Source organism: Coregonus lavaretus (assembly GCF_964263955.1).
Source record: "Coregonus lavaretus genome assembly, chromosome: 27".
NCBI lineage: Eukaryota > Metazoa > Chordata > Actinopteri > Salmoniformes > Salmonidae > Coregonus > Coregonus lavaretus.
In genome coordinates, this window is record NC_140014.1 from 45,104,513 (window position 1) to 45,122,908 (window position 18,396).

Consider the following 18,396-nt stretch of genomic DNA (forward strand, 5'->3'; position numbering starts at 1 on the left):
CACTGTTGTGTTGTCGGCGAACTTAATGATGGGTTTGGAGTCGTTCTTGGCCACGCAGTCATGGGTGAACAGGGAGTACAGGAGGGGACTGAGCACAAACCCCTGAGGGGCCCCATGTTGAGGATCAGCGTGGCAGATGTGTTGTTTCCTACCCTTACCACCTGGGGGCGGCCCGTCAGGAAGTCCAGGATCCAGTTGCAGAGGGAAGTGTTTAGTCCCAGGGTCCTTAGCTTAGTGGTGAGCTTTGAGGGCACTATGGTGTTGAACGCTGAGCTGTAGTCAACGAACAGCATTCTCACATAGGTGTTCCTCTTGTCCAGGTGGGATAGGGCAGTATGGAGTGCAATAGATATTGTGTCATCTGTGGGCCATGACCAGCCTTTTAAAGCACTTCATAGCTACGGACGTGAGTGCTACGCGTCGGTAGTCATTTAGGCAGGTTATCTTAGTGTCCTTGGGCACGGGGACTACGGTGGTCTGCTTGAAACATGTTGGTATTAGAGACTCAGACAGGGAGAGGTTGAAAATGTCAGTGAAGACTCTTGCCAGTTGGTAGCGCATGCCCCTGAGTACACGTCCTGGTAATCCGTCTGGCCCTGCAGCCTTGTGAATGTTGACCTGTTTAATGGTCTTGCTCACATCAACTACGGAGAGTGTGATCACACAGAAGCCTCATGCCCCGAAGCGCAAGATAGTCCTTTTCTCTTTCATTTTTCTCAGTCTGATAAATGCAGTTAGCGGCCGAAACGTCAAGGTTTCTTTTTTTCCCTTTTTTCTAAAAAGTCATTAAAAACATAATGTCTTGATGGTGTGAGAGGGAGTCTCAGCTATCTCTCTAGTTGTTGGGGAGATTGAAGCATCAATCAACCCTCTCATATGTCCAGTATTGGCTGTTTACATCCTTTGTGTTGATCATAGATGCTTACAGCAATACAGCAATACAGCCTATACTATGTTAGTACTATACTATACTACTAATATACCATACTACACTATTGCTATACTATATTAGTACTACACTATTAATATACTATACTATATTAGTACTACACTATTAATATACTATACTGCTAATGTACTATACTACTAATATACTATACTGCTAATATACTATACTATACTATATTAGTACTACACTATTGCTATACTATATTAGTATGAAAATGTATGCACTCACTAACTGTAAATCGCTCTGGATAAGAGCGTCTGCTAAATGACTAAAAATGTAAATGTAAAAAATTTGTACTAGACTATTGCTATACTATACTAGTAATATACTATATTAGTATTACACTATTACTATAATAAACTACTAATATACTATACTATATTAGTACTACACTATTGATATACTATACTAGTACTATACTATATTAGTACTACATTATTACTAATATGATACTTCTAATATACTATACTACTAATATACAATACCACACTATTGCTATACTATACTAGTACTATACTACTAATATACTATTATTGTACTAAACTATTACTACAGTATCGATTTAAAAAGGTCCTCTCTGGTTGTATTGTAGATGCTGACAACGATCGTTGTGACCAGTACACTGACTGCTACAGCTGTACAGCCAATACTAACGGCTGCCAGTGGTGTGCTGTTCAGTGTGTCTCCGTGAGCTCAAACTGTACGGCTGTCACGGTAAGACTGGGCTGGGATGGGTTACTTTACATTTAGGTAAGATAGACTCGGTAAGACTGGGCTGGGATGGGTTACTTTACATTTAGGTAAGATAGACTCGGTAAGACTGGGCTGGGATGGGTTACTTTACATTTAGGTAAGATAGACTTTTTACACATTAGGGTTGCAAAATTCCGGTAACTTTCACAAAATAAATGTGAATATTCCTGTATTCAGGAGGGAATAAATCCAGGAATCCTCCAACCAGTATGTATGTGAATGTATGACGTGTCTTCCTACCCCAGGGGGCCATAGTGGAGTATGACGTCTGTCCCAAAGACAACCCATCATACGTCTGCAACAAGAAGACCAGCTGTAAGAGCTGTGGTGTGGACCAGAACTGCCAGTGGGAACCTCGGAACCAGGAGTGCATCGCTCTACCAGGTAAGAACCCAGAAACCAGGAGTGCTTCGCTCTACCAGGTAACAACCCAGAAACAACCCAGAAACCAGGAGTGCATCGCTCTACCAGGTAACAACCCAGAAACAACCCAGAAACCAGGAGTGTATCGCTCTACCAGGTAACAACCCAGAAACAGCCCAGAAACCAGGAGTGTATCGCTCTACCAGGTAAGAACCCAGAAACAACCCAGAAACCAGGAGTGTATCTCTCTACCTGGTAAGAACCCAGAAACAACCCAGAAACCAGGAGTGTATCTCTCTACCTGGTAAGAAACCAGGAGTGCATTGCTCTACCTGGTAAGAACCCAGAAACAACCCAGAAACCAGGAGTGTATCTCTCTACCTGGTAAGAAACCAGGAGTGCATCGCTCTACCAGGTAAGAACCCAGAAACAACCCAGAAACCAGGAGTGTATCGCTCTACCAGGTAAGAACCCAGAAACAACCCAGAAACCAGGAGTGTATCTCTCTACCTGGTAAGAAACCAGGAGTGTATCTCTCTACCTGGTAAGAACCCAGAAACAACCCAGAAACCAGGAGTGTATCTCTCTACCTGGTAAGAAACCAGGAGTGTATCTCTCTACCTGGTAAGAACCCAGAAACCAGGAGTGTATCTCTCTACCTGGTAAGAACCCAGAAACCAGGAGTGTATCTCTCTACCTGGTAAGAACCCAGAAACCAGGAGTGTATCTCTCTACCTGGTAAGAACCCAGAAACCAGGAGTGTATCTCTCTACCTGGTAAGAACCCAGAAACCAGGAGTGTATCTCTCTACCTGGTAAGAACCCAGAAACCAGGAGTGTATCTCTCTACCTGGTAAGAACCCAGAAACCAGGAGTGTATCTCTCTACCTGGTAAGAACCCAGAAACCAAGAAAGTGTAGTTTTAAAGCTACATTTCTTGCAATTATATACATTTTGCAATGTGTAATGTTTATTCATGTAATAGTTGTGTGACTCAAAATATAAGGGGGGGGGGGGGGGCACTGCTTTATTCTACTGTACATCTCTCATTAAAACTGTAATGGTTTTATTAGTGTTAACTTATTAAATAATTCATATTTTAATGTATTAGTAATAACGGTATACTGTACTATTCATTGTAGGGATTTGGTTCTTCTTAAGGAATCATTAATCATATTCAAAAGAAATTGACCTCATAGCCAATCTCCTGTCACATAGCCAATCTCCTGCCACATAGCCAATCTCCTGCCACATAGCCAATCTCCTGTCACATAGCCAATCTCCTGCCACATAGCCAATCTCCTGCCACATAGCCAATCTCCTGCCACATAGCCAATCTCCTGCCACATAGCCAATCTCCTGCCACATAGCCAATCTCCTGCCACATAGCCAATCTCCTGCCACATAGCCAATCTCCTGTCACATAGCCAATCTCCTGCCACATAGCCAATCTCCTGCCACATAGCCAATCTCCTGCCACATAGCCAATCTCCTGCCACATAGCCAATCTCCTGCCACATAGGCAATCTCCTGCCACATAGCCAATCTCCTGCCTCATAGCCAATCTCCTGCCACATAGCCAATCTCCTGCCTCATAGCCAATCTCCTGCCACATAGCCAATCTCCTGCCTCATAGCCAATCTCCTGCCTCATAGCCAATCTCCTGCCACATAGCCAATCTCCTGCCTCATAGCCAATCTCCTGCCTCATAGCCAATCTCCTGCCACATAGCCAATCTCCTGCCTCATAGCCAATCTCCTGCCTCATAGCCAATCTCCTGCCTCATAGCCAATCTCCTGCCACATAGCCAATCTCCTGCCACATAGCCAATCTCCTGCCACATAGCCAATCTCCTGCCACATAGCCAATCTCCTGCCACATAGCCAATCTCCTGCCACATAGCCAATCTCCTGCCACATAGCCAATCTCCTGCCACATAGCCAATCTCCTGCCTCATAGCCAATCTCCTGCCACATAGCCAATCTCCTGCCACATAGCCAATCTCCTGCCACATAGCCAATCTCCTGCCACATAGCCAATCTCTTGCCACATAGCCAATCTCCTGCCACATAGCCAATCTCCTGCCTCATAGCCAATCTCCTGCCTCATAGCCAATCTCCTGCCTTATAGCCAATCTCCTGTTTTTTTCTCTACTGTTTATGTTCCTGATCAGTAGAAGTTTAAACTGTCTTGTCCTGCCCTCCCTCTAGAGAAGGGTTTCCCTAACTCAGTCCAGCCCCCCCCCCCGGGTGAACATTTTGATTTATGCCAGAGCACTACACGGCTGATTCAAATAACCAACTCATCCTCAAGCTTTGATTATTTAAATCAGCTGTGTAGTGGTTGGTCACAAACCAAAACGTGCACCCAGGGGGGGCCCCCAGGACCGACTTTGGGAAACCCTGGTCTAGAGAATATATATATATATATATATATATATATATATATATATATATTTTTGTAATATAGAAATATTTATCTTCCTCCCTCCAGAGAATATATGTGGTGAGAACTGGCACCTGGTTGGTAACTCGTGTCTGAAGTTCATCACAGCCAAGGACTCGTATGATAATGCCAAGTTGACCTGTCGGGGTCACAACGCCGTCCTGGCATCACTGACCAATCAGAAGAAGGTGGACTTTGTCCTCAAGGAGCTGCAGATCATGAGCGTTCTGGTGAGCAAGGTCACTATAGTTACAATATATAACAACATATATACCAAGGTCACTATAGTTACAATATATTACAACATATATATACCAAGGTCACTATGGTTACAATATATTACAATATATATATACCAAGGTCACTATGGTTACAATATATTACAACATATATACCAAGGTCACTATGGTTACAATATATTACAACATATATACCAAGGTCACTATGGTTACAATATATTACAACATATATACCAAGGTCACTATGGTTACAATATATTACAATATATATATACCAAGGTCACTATGGTTACAATATATTACAATATATATAAACCAAGGTCACTATGGTTACAATATATTACAACATATATACCAAGGTCACTATGGTTACAATATATTACAACATATATACCAAGGTCACTATAGTTACAATATATTACAACATATATATATACCAAGGTCACTATGGTTACAATATATTACAACATATATACCAAGGTCACTATAGTTACAATATATTACAATATATATATATACCAAGGTCACTATAGTTACAATATATTATAACATATATATACCAAGGTCACTATAGTTACAATATATTACAACATATATACCAAGGTCACTATGGTTACAATATATTACAACATATATAGCAAGGTCACTATAGTTACAATATATTACAACATATATATACCAGGGTCACTATAGTTACAATATATTACAACATATATAGCAAGGTCACTATAGTTACAATATATTACAACATATATATACCAAGGTCACTATGGTTACAATATATTACATCATATATAGCAAGGTCACTATAGTTATAATAAATTACAGCATATATACCAAGGTCACTATAGTTACAATATATTACATCATATATAGCAAGGTCACTATAGTTACAATATATTACAACATATATAGACCAAGGTCACTATGGTTACAATATATTACAATATATATATACCAAGGTCACTATGGTTACAATATATTACAACATATATACCAAGGTCACTATAGTTACAATATATTACAACATATATAGACCAAGGTCACTATGGTTACAATATATTAAAACATATATACCAAGGTCACTATAGTTACAATATATTACAACATATATACCAAGGTCACTATAGTTACAATATATTACAATATATATCGCACTTGTCATCTCCCGTCTGGACTACTGCAACTCGCTGTTGGCTGGCCTCCCTGCCTGTGCCATTAAACCCCTACAACTCATCCAGAATGCCGCAGCCCGTCTGGTGTTCAACCTTCCCAAGTTCTCTCACGTCACCCCCCTCCTCCGCACACTCCACTGGCTTCCAGTTGAAGCTCGCATCCGCTACAAGACCATGGTGCTTGCCTATGGAGCAGTCAGTCCCTACACCCAAACGAGGGCATTGCGCTCATCCACCTCTATAGTTACAATATATTACAACATATATAGCAAGGTCACTATAGTTACAATATATTACAACATATATATACCAAGGTCACTATGGTTACAATATATTACAATATATATATATACCAAGGTCACTATTGTTACAATATATTACAACATATATAGCAAGGTCACTATAGTTATAATATATTACAACATATATATAGCAAGGTCACTATAGTTACAATATATTACAACATATATATACCAAGGTCACTATGGTTACAATATATTACAATATATATATACCAAGGTCACTTTGGTTACAATATATTACAACATATATAGCAAGGTCACTATAGTTACAATATATTACAACATATATATACCAAGGTCACTATGGTTACAATATATTACAACATATATAGCAAGGTCACTATAGTTACAATATATTACAACATATATATACCAAGGTCACTATGGTTACAATATATTACATCATATATAGCAAGGTCACTATAGTTATAATAAATTACAACATATATACCAAGGTCACTATAGTTACAATATATTACATCATATATAGCAAGGTCACTATAGTTACAATATATTACAACATATATAGACCAAGGTCACTATGGTTACAATATATTACAATATATATATACCAAGGTCACTATGGTTACAATATATTACAACATATATACCAAGGTCACTATAGTTACAATATATTACAATATATATATACCAAGGTCACTATAGTTACAATATATTACATCATATATAGCAAGGTCACTTTAGTTACAATATATTACAACATATATACCAAGGTCACTATAGTTACAATATATTACAACATATATATACCAAGGTCACTATAGTTACAATATATTACAACATATATATACCAGGGTCACTATAGTTACAATATATTACAACATATATAGCAAGGTCACTATAGTTACAATATATTACAACATATATATACCAAGGTCACTATGGTTACAATATATTACAATATATATATACCAAGGTCACTATGGTTACAATATATTACAACATATATAGCAAGGTCACTATAGTTATAATATATTACAACATATATATACCAAGGTCACTATAGTTACAATAAACCACAGGGAAAAGCCTCCTCCATTCGCTATTTAAATGCGTAGATGACATGTATTTCTTCCCGCTGCCCCTGTTCCGAGACAGGTGCTTGATAATGGTCCATTCTAAAGCTGCCCCTGTTCCGAGACCGGTGCTTGATAATGGTCCATTCTAAAGCTGCCCCTGTTCCGAGACCATGGTGCTTGATAATGGTCCATTCTAAAGCTGGCCCTGTTCCGAGACAGGTGCTTGATAATGGTCCATTCTAAAGCTGCCCCTGTTCCGAGACCGGTGCTTGATAATGGTCCATTCTAAATCAAAAATAATTTCACACATATATTCGAGTCTCGTAGAAAAGGGTCTGAATACTAATAATAATGTAAATTAGGTATTCTGTTATTTATTTTTAATATATTTGCTAAAATGTATAAAAACCTGTTTTCGCTTTGTCATTATGGGGTATTGTGTATAGATTGCTGAGAATATATATATTTTAATCCATTTTAGAATAAGGCTGTAACGTAACAAAATGTTGAAAAAGTCAGTGGGTCTGAATACTTTCCAAAGGCACTGTATAGCAAGGTCACTAAAGTTACAATATATACTGAACATAAATATAAATGCAGCTGAAATAAAAGATCCCAGAAATTTTCCATTCACACAAAAAGCTTATTTCTCTCAAATGTTTTGCACAAATTTGTTTACATCCTTTACATACATTACTTTATCTTGGCCAGGTCGCAGTTGTAAATGAGAACTTGTTCTCAACTGGTTTACCTGGTTAAATAAAGGTGAAATAAAATAAAATAAAAATCCCTGTTAGTGAGCATTTCTCCTTTACCAAGATAATCCATCCACCTGACAGGTGTGGCATATCAAGAAGCTGATTACACAGCGTGATCATTACACAGGTGCACCTTGTGCTGGGGACAATAAAAGTCCACTCTGAAATGTGCAGTTTGGTCACAGATGTCTCAAGTTTTGAGGGAGCGTGCAATTGGCATGCTGACTGCAGGAATGTCCACCAGAGCTGTTGCCAGAGAATTGAATGTTCATTTCTCTACCATAAGTCGGCTCCAACTTCGTTTTAGAGAATTTGGCAGTACGTCCAACCGGCCTCACAACTGCAGACCACGAGTAACCACGCCAGCCCAGGACCTCCACATCCCGCTTCTTCACCTGCGGGATCGCATGAGACCAGCCGCCCAGACAGCTGATGAGATTGAGGAGTATTTCTGTCTGTAATAAAGCCCTTTTGTGGGGAAAAACTCATTCTGATTGGCTGAGCCTGGCTCCCAAGTGGGTGGGCTTACTGTGTGCCCTCCCAGGCCCACCCATGGCTCCGCCCCTGCCCAGTCATGAAATCCATATGAACTGATTTCCTTATGAACTGTAACTCAGTAAAATTGTTGAATGCTGCGTTTATATTTTTGTTCAGTATATTACAACATATATATACCAAGGTCACTATAGTTATAATATATTACAACATATATAGCAAGGTAACTATAGTTACAATATATAACAACATACACTATTTATACAAAAGTATGTGGATTCTGCTATTTCAGCCACACCCATTGCTGACAGGTGTATAAAATCGAGCACAAAGCCATGCAATCTCCATAGACAAACATTGGCAGTAGAATGGCCTTAATGAAGAGCTCAGGGACTTGCAACGTCAAAGGATGCCACCTTTCCAACAAGTCGGTTTGTCAAATTTCTGCCCTGCTAGAGCTGCCCCGGTCAACTGTAAGTGCTGCTATTGTGAAGTGGAAACATCTAGGAGCAACAACGGCTCAGCCGCGAAGTGGTAGACCACACAAGTTCACAGAACGGGACCGCCGAGTACTGAAGTATGTAGATCAGAAAACCAGTCGGTATCTGGTGTGACCACCATTTGCCTCATGCAGCGCAACACATCTCCTTCGAATAGAGTTGATCAGGCTGTTGATTGTGGAATGTTGTCCCCCTCCTCCTTCAATGGCTGTGCGAAATTGCTGGATATTGGCAGTAACTGGAACACACTGTCGTACACGTCGATCCAGAGCATTCCAAACATGATCAATGGGTGACATTTTGGGTGAGTATGCAGGCCATGGAAAAACTGGGACATTTTCAGCTTCCATAAATTGTAGACAGATCCTTGCAACATGGGGCCGTGCATTATCGTGCTGAAACATGAGGTGATGGCGGCGGATGAATGGCACAACAATGGGCCTCAGGATCTCGTCACGGTATCTCTGTGCATTCAAATTGCCATCGATAAAATGCAATTGTGTTCATTGTCCGTAGCTTATGCCTGCCCATACCTAGTGGTGGAAAAAGTACCCAATTGTCATACTTGAGTAAAAGTAAAGATACCTTAATAGAAAATGACTCAAGTGAAAGTAAAAGTCATCCAGTAAAATACTACTTGAGTAAAAGTCTAAACGTATTTGGTTTTAAATATACTTAAGTATCAAAAGTAAATGTAATTGATAAAATGTACTTAAGTATCATTTCTAATTCCTTATGAATGTCTGTCCAAACCAGACCGCACAATGTTATTTTACGGTTATTCCGGGGCTATTCTAGTTTACTCCAACATTCAGACATAATTGACAAACAAAGCATTTGTGTTTAGTGAGTCCGCCAGATCAGAGGCAGTAGATGACCAGGGATGTTCTCTTGGACCAGTTTCCTGTAAGAATAACTTTTAGGTTTCAGGGAAAATGTACGGAGTAAAAAGTATTTTCTTTAGGACTGTAGTGAAGTAAAAGTTGTCAAAAATAGAAATGTTTACAAAGTATTTTTACTTAAGTACTTTACACCACCGTACCTTATGCCTGTCCATACCATAACCCCACCGCCACCATGGGGCACTCTGTTCACAACAGCAAACCGCTCGCGCACACGACGCCATACATGCTGTCTGACATCTGCCCGGTACATTTAAAACTGGGATTCATCCATGAAGAGCACACTTCTCCAGCGTGCCAGTGGCCATCGAAGGCGATCATTTGTCCACAGAAGTCGGTTACGACACAGAACTGCAGTCAGGTCAAGACCCTGGTGAGGACGACGAGCAAGCAGATGAGCTTCCCTAAAACGGTTTCTGTCAGTTTGTACAGAAAATTCTTCGGTTTTGCAAACCCACAGTCTCATCAGCTGTCCGGGCGGCTGGTCTCATGCGATCCCGCAGGTGGAGAAGCTGGATGTGGTCCTGGGCTGGCGTGGTTACACGTGGTCTGCGGTTGTGAGGCCAGTTGGACGTACTGCCAAATTATCTAAAACAACGTTATGGTAGAGAAATGAACATTCAATTCTCTGGCAAAAACAGCTCTGGTGGACATTCCTGCAGTCAGCATGCCAATTGCACGCTCCCTCAAAACTGGAGACATCTGTGGCATTGTGTTGTGTGACAAAACTGCACATTTTAGTGGCCTTTTATTGTCCCCAGTACAAGGTGCACCTGTGTAATGATTCTTGATCCGATTCTTGATAAGCCACACCTGTCAGGTGGATGGATTATCTTGGCAAAGGAGAAACGCTCACTAACAGAGATGTAAACACATTTGTCCACAATTTCTTTGTTTTTGAAATAAGCTTTTTGTCTGTATGGAAAATGTGTTATCTTTTATTTCAGCTCATGAAACATGGGACCAACACTTGTTGTGTTTATTTTGGGTTCAGGGTATATATAACATTTTCACTAGTTACATATACAGTTGAAGTTGGAAGGTTACATACACTTGGAGTCATTAAAACTCGTTTTTTCAACCACTCCACAAATTTCTGCTCAGGAAGGAGACGCGTTCTGTTTCCTAGAGATGAATGTACTTTGGTGCGAAAAGTGCAAATCAATCCCAGAACAGCAGCAAAGGACCTTGTGAAGATGGTGGAGGAAACAGGTACAAAAGTATCTATATCCACAGTAAAACTAGTCCTATATCGACATAACCTGAAAGGCCGCTCAGCAAGGAAGAAGCCACTGCTCCAAAACTGCCATAAAAAAGCCAGACTACGGTTTGCAACTGCACATGGGGACAAAGGTCGTGCTTTTTGGAGAAATGTCCTCTGGTCTGATGAAACAAAAATAGAACTGTTTGGCCATAATGACCATCGTTATGTTTGGAGGAAAAAGGGGAACGCTTGCAAGCCGAAGAACACCATCCCAATCGTGAAGCACGGGGGTGGCAGCATCATGCTGTGGGGGTGCTTTGCTGCAGGAGGGACTGGTGCACTTCACAAAATAGATGGCATCACGAGGAAGGAAAATTATGTGGATATATTGAAGCAACATCTCAAGACATCAGTCAGGAAGTTAAAGCTTGGTTGCAAATGGGTCTTCCAAATGGACAATGACCCCAAGCATACTTCCAAAGTTGTGGCAAAATGGCTTAAGGACAACAAAGTCAAGGTATTGGAGTGGCCATCACAAAGCCCTGACCTCAATCCTATAGAAAATGTGTGGGCAGAACTGTAAAAGCGTGTGCGAGCAAGGAGGCCTACAAACCTGACTCAGTTACACCAGCTCTGTCAGGAGGAATGGGCCAAAATTCACCCAACTTATTGTGGGAAGCTTGTGGAAGGCTACCCGAAACGTTTGACCCAAGTTAAACAATTTAAAGGCAATGCTACCAAATACTAATTGAGTGTATGTAAACTTCTGACCCACTGGGAATGTGATGAAGGAAATAAAAGCTGAAATAAATAATTCTCTCTACTATTATTCTGACATTTCACATTCTTAAAATAAAGTGGTGATCCTAACTGACCTAAGACAGGGATTTTTTACTAGGATTAAATGTCAGGAATTGTGAAAAACTGAGTTTAAATGTATATTTACATTTACATCGTTTAGCAGATATATAGCAATGTCATTACAATGTATTGGATATTGGCCCTAGCGTGTTAGCAGGAAGTAGAGAAAAGACAGTGTCGGATTGGCTGTGATGACATACTCTGTATAATATTGTAAGTTGCTCTGGATAAGAGCGTCTGCTATATGATTGAAATGTGATACACAATAGACTGATTGGCAGAGATGTATAACTCTCCCTTTATAACTCTCCCTTTATAACTCTCCCTTTATAACTCTCCCTTTATAACTCTCCCTTTATAACTCTCCCTTTATAACTCTCCCTTTATAACTCTCCCTTTATAACATCCCAAGGTTTCTGTCTCTCAAACACAACATAAAGAGGAGTGCGTGACTAACTGTGTGTGTGTGTGTGTATCCGTGTCTGCGTGTATGTGTGTGTGTGTGTTTTTGTGTGTGTGTGTGTTTTTTTGTGTGTGTGTGTTTTTGTCTGTGTGTGTGTGTTTTTGTCTGTGTGTGTGTGTTTTTGTCTGTGTGTGTGTGTTTTTGTCTGTGTGTGTGTGTTTTTGTCTGCGTGTATGTGTTTCTGTGTGTGTGTTTCAGTGTGTGTGTTTCAGTGTGTATGTGTTTCTGTGTGTGTGTGTGTGTGTGTGTGTGTGTGTGTTTGTGTGTGTGTAAATAACTGTTCAATGTTAGTCATGTTCCTAGTATTTTTTTCAGTACAAGGCCTCGGTGACGCCGTGGGTGGGGCTTAGGAAGATCAACGTCTCCTATTGGTGCTGGGAAGACATGTCACCCTTTACTAACACCTCCCTCCAGTGGTTGCCGGGGGAACCCAGCGATGCCGGTTTCTGTGGTTACCTAGCAGAACCGGCATCCAGCGGCCTGAAGGCCCAGACCTGCATCAACCCTGTTAACGGATCACTGTGTGAACGAGCAGGTTAGACACACACACACACACACACACACACACACACACACACACACACACACACACACAGACACTCACAGAGACACACACAGAGACACACAGAAACACACACACACAGACACACACACACAGAGACACACACAGAGACACACATAAACACACACAGAGACACACAGAAACACATACACACACAGAAACACACACAGAAACACACACAGAAACACACACAGAAACACACACACACACAGACACACAGAGACACACACACACACAGAAACACGCACAGAAACACACACAAGCACTTACTCGTTTGTGTGAAATGGGGATATAAAGACGTATTTACTCCAAAACAAAACCAAATTCCCAGTAGATCATTTAGAAATACAATCATATGTATTCTTCTATTCTCTCCTAATCCCCTTCCTTTCTCTCTGACCTTCATACAATGTCTCAGTGGGGACCCCCATTACATGTATGCTTCCTTCCTGTCTCGCCAGCCAATCACAGTGCCAAGCAGTGTCGGACGCCATGCGCCATGCGGGCTACGTGTAGTGACTGCACCAGCAGCAGTTCAGAGTGTATGTGGTGCAGCAACATGAAGCAGTGTGTGGACTCTAATGCATACGTAGCCTCCTTCCCCTTCGGACAGTGTATGGAGTGGTACACTATGAACAGCTGCCCACGTAAGACCACTGGCTCACCTCTCTCTCTCTCTCCAATTCAATTAGAAGGGGCTTTATTGGCATAGGGAAACATATGTCTGCGTTGCCAAAGCAAGGGAAATAGATTAACAAAGTGAAATAAACAATACATATTAACAGTAAACATTACACTCAGAAGTTCCAAAATAATAGAGACATGTCATAATGTCATATTATGTATATATACAGTGTTGTAACAATGTGCAAATAGTTAAAGTACAAATGGGAAAATAAATAAACATAAATATGGGTTGTATTTACAATGGTGTTTGTTCTTCACTGGTTGCCCTTTTCTTGTGGCAACAGGTCACAAATCTTGCAGATGTGATGGCACACTGTGGTTTTTCACCCAGTAGATAAAGGAGTTTATCAAAATTGGGTTTGTTTTCGAATTCTTTGTGGATCGCTGTAATCTGAGGGAAATATGTGTCTCTAATATGGTCATACATTTGGCAGGAGGTTAGGAAGTGCAGCTCAGTTTCCACCTCATTTTGTGGGCAGTGTGCACATAGCCTGTCTTCTCTTGAGAGCCAGGTCTGCCTACGGCGGCCTTTCTCAATAGCAAGGCTATGCTCACTGAGTCTGTACATAGTCAAAGCTTCCCTTAATTTTGGGTCAGTCACAGTGGTCAGGTATTCTGCCACTGTGTACTCTCTGTTTAGGGCCAGATAGCATTCTAGTTTGCTCTGTTTATTTGTAAATTCTTTCCAATGTGTCAAGTAATTCTTTTTGTTTTCTCATGGTTTGGTTGGGTCTAACTGTGTTGTTGTTGTTGTTGTTGTTGTCCTGGGGCTGTGTGGGGTCTGTTTGTGTTTGTGAACAGAGCCCCAGGACCAGCTTGCTTAGGGGACTCTTCTCCAAGTTCATCTCTCTGTAGGTGATGGCTTTGTTATGGAAGGTTTGGGAATCGCTTCCTTTTAAGTGGTTGTAGAATTTAACAGATATTTTCTGGATTTTGATAATTAGCGGGTATCGGCCTAATTCTCCTCAAGTTGGTGTTTGCCCCATTTTGTGAATTCCTGGTTGGTGAGCGGACCCCAGACCTCACAACCATAAAGGGCAATGGGTTCTATAACTGATTCAAGTATTTTTTGCCAGATCCTAATTGGGATGTTGAGTTTTATGTTCCTTTTGATGGCATAGAAGGCCCTTATTGCCTTGTCTCTCAGATCGTTCACAGCTTTGTGGAAGTTACCTGTGGCGCTGATGTTTAGGCAGAGGTATGTATCGTTTTTTGTGTACTCTAGGGCAACGGTGTCTAGATGGAATTTGTGTTTGTGGTCCTGGCAACTGGACCTTTTTTGGAACACCATTATTTTTGTCTTACTGAGATTTACTGTCAGGGCCCAGGTCAGACAGAATCTGTGCAGAAGATCTAGGTGCTGCTGTAGGCCCTCCTTGGTTGGGGACAGAATCACCAGATCATCAGCAAACAGTAGACATTTGACTTCAGATTCTAGTAGGGTGAGGCCGGGTGCTGCAGACTGTTCTAGTGCCCTCGCCAATTCGTTGCTGTATATGTTGAAGAGGGTGGGGCTTAAGCTGCATCCCTGTCTCACCCCACGGCCCCGTGGAAAGAAATGTGTGTTTTTTGCCCATTTTTACCACACACTTGTTGTTTGTGTACATGGATTTTATAATGTTGTATGTTTTCTCACTCTATCTCTAAGTTTTGTTCTGTGTTCAGTTTCCTATAGTTGACTAGTGCTCTTCTGTCTTAGCTAAAAACTGCTCTGGGTTCAGTTTCATAGGGTTAATGCTCTCTCTCCTCCCAGCTGAGAACTGTTCTGGGTACAGGACGTGTGGCCAGTGTCTGGAGCAGCCGGGCTGTGGTTGGTGTACAGACCCCAGTAATACTGGGCGTGGCCAGTGCATCGAGGGGTCCTATAGGGGGCCGTTCCAGACTGCTGTCCCCGCCCCCTCCACCCTGCCTGGTCCAGCCTCTAGTCTCAACTCTCTGCCGGCTCTCAACATCAGCATGTGTCCTTACGACACCAAGTACAACTGGAGCTTCATACACTGTCCAGGTACACACACACACACACACACACACACACACACACACACACACACACTCTAAAACATCTCTCTCTCTCTCTCCAGCGTGCCAGTGTAACGGTCACAGTCAGTGTGTGAACCAGACTGTGTGTGAGAAGTGTGAGGACCTGACAACAGGACGCCACTGTGAGAGCTGCATCTCTGGTTACTATGGAGACCCCACCAACGGGGGCAGCTGCCAACGTGAGTCACTAGGGGGGGGGGATGTGCGTTCTGGGTCAGAGGTCAGGGGTTAGAGTTCAGGGTCACTGGGACTACATGGGGTAAAATAAAAGCATTATATTCCAGTTTAGATTGATATAGATAATGTGATTAGCCAGTGTAAGTGTTGTATAATGACCCATGTTATTGCCAGTGTAACTGTTGTATAATGACCCATGTTATTGCCAGTGTAACTGTTGTATAATGACCCATGTTATTGCCAGTGTAACTGTTGTATAATGACCCATGTTATAGCCAGTGTAACTGTTGTATAATGACCCATGTTATAGCCAGTGTAACTGTTGTATAATGACCCATGCTTGTTATATTTATGTGATGATGTTGTGTTACAGTGTGTAAGTGTAACGGCCATGCCAGTATATGTAACCCTAACAACGGGAAGTGTTTCTGCACCACCAAGGGCATCAAAGGAGACCGCTGTCACCTGTAAGTACGCTACGCTACGCTACGCTAGGCTACACTACACTACGCTACACTACGCTACGCTACACTACGCTAGGCTACACTACGCTACACTACGCTAGGCTACACTATGCTACGCTACGCTACGCTACACTACGCTACACTACGCTAGGCTACACTACGCTACACTACGCTAGGCTACACTATGCTACGCTACGCTACGCTACGCTACACTACGCTAGGCTACACTACGCTACACTACGCTACACTACGCTAGGCTACACTATGCTACGCTACGCTACGCTACGCTACACTACGCTAGGCTACACTATGCTACGCTACGCTACGCTACACTACGCTAGGCTACACTACGCTACGCTACACTACGCTAGGCTACGCTAGGCTAGGCGACGCTAGGCTAGGCGACGCTACACTATCCTACGCTACCTATGCTACGCTACACTACGCTACACTACGCTACACTAAGCTATGCTACACTACGCTACCCTACATATGTGACCGACCGGCTCGATTCGGTCTTATGTAGCAACATTTGAAATTGTGTTTTTTACGTTGGATAAAAGTAGAGACTCAGAACTAGAAATTGGTATATCATACACTACAGTTGAGGAACAATGGGAAAGTAATTCTGCTTTGAAAGTTGATAAACTTGTAACCTCACTTTTGATAAAATGGCCTTTGATTGTTTTGGTAGCTACTGGAGAGATCTTCTTTGTCTCCACCCATTCAACATAGTTCACACCCTCTTAAGATTTAGCTTTAGCCCCACCCATCTCTTTAAGGGTTGATTTGAGCGTTCTGTCCTAACAACAGCAGTCAAGCACCCAAGCTAACTGGCTAACGTTGGCTAGCTTGCTAGCTACTTCCAGACACAAATGAGAGAACAGCTCACTCTGACCATTTTACTCACCCTAGCAGAGCTGGTTAGGCTGTTTACATGTTATCCAGAGCGTTGGTGACTGCAACTGTGCTGCTGGCAACAATTTACACTTTTCTGCTAATATTTACTGACACGGTCATATTCAACGGGTGTTGAGTGTTCATAATTTCGTCAGTTATTCTGCACTCTGGCACACTCAGACGAGAGTGCTCTGAAATCGGAGTAGATAGCCAGAGCGAATTTACCATCTACGTCTATCAACAGTTGTCGCAGTGACATCATTAACATTCTATTGAAATGGTTACTTGCATAGTGGAGTCTTTTCATTAGACATGCAGCTAGCTAGCTAAACAATGAACCATAATCCCACCTCATAATGTTACTACCCTGCATGAATCTGCAGGTAGCTAACCAACCAGGTTCAATGTTAGCTAGCTAACATTAGGCTATTTACATTTTACATTTTTAGTCATTTAGCAGACGCTCTTATCCAGAGCGACTTACAGTTAGTGAATACATTTTTTTTTAAATACTGGCCCCCCGTTGGAATCGAACCCACAACCCTGGCGTTGCAAACGCCATGCTCTATCAACTGAGCTACATCCCTGCCGGCCATTCCCTCCCCTACCCTGGACGACGCTGGGCCAATTGTGCACTGCCCATGAGTCTCCCGGTCGCGGCCGGCTGCGACAGAGCCTGGATTCGAACCAGGATCTAGTGGCACAGTTAGCACTGCGATGCAGTGCCTTAGACCACTGCGCCACTCATTTGCTTTGCTATAACTAGCAAAGCAAATGGCTCTGAGATACGAATAATATTACTACACAGATCACACATGTAACGTTAGCTAGCGAGCCACCCAGCTAACGTTAGTTAGCTAGTTAACAATAAAGTTTAACTTGAAATGAAAATGACTTTCTGACAAAATTTGAAACGTGTAATATCTGAAAATGTAGCTAGCTAGATTATCTTACCTGTTTACATGGATGGACGCGTCTCCCTGTCACGGATGCCATGGTTGCCCTTAGTTTGAAGATGTAATCCGGAGACGGGTGTTTTCTCCATCTCTTTAGCTATCATACTCTAAATCCACTGATTTCAAAACCCGGTCCTCCAGAAAGTGGAGAGCAACACTTAA

The 18,396-nt window shown here is 41.9% G+C and overlaps 1 protein-coding gene across 1 annotated transcript; it reads left to right on the forward strand.

Annotated features, from left to right (window-relative positions):
- Positions 1–60: 60 nt before the first annotated feature.
- Positions 61–16,385, forward strand: LOC311103035 (attractin-like; the record flags this gene model as incomplete). The annotated part of the gene is made up of 9 exons (XM_084144527.1): positions 61–64; positions 1,542–1,663; positions 1,948–2,086; positions 4,558–4,739; positions 12,764–12,983; positions 13,472–13,657; positions 15,451–15,702; positions 15,779–15,916; positions 16,288–16,385. The coding sequence occupies 9 exons, from the start codon at positions 61–63 to the stop codon at positions 16,383–16,385; spliced, it is 1,341 nt and encodes a 446-aa protein (XP_084000653.1).
- Between the last annotated feature and the right edge of the window lie 2,011 nt (positions 16,386–18,396).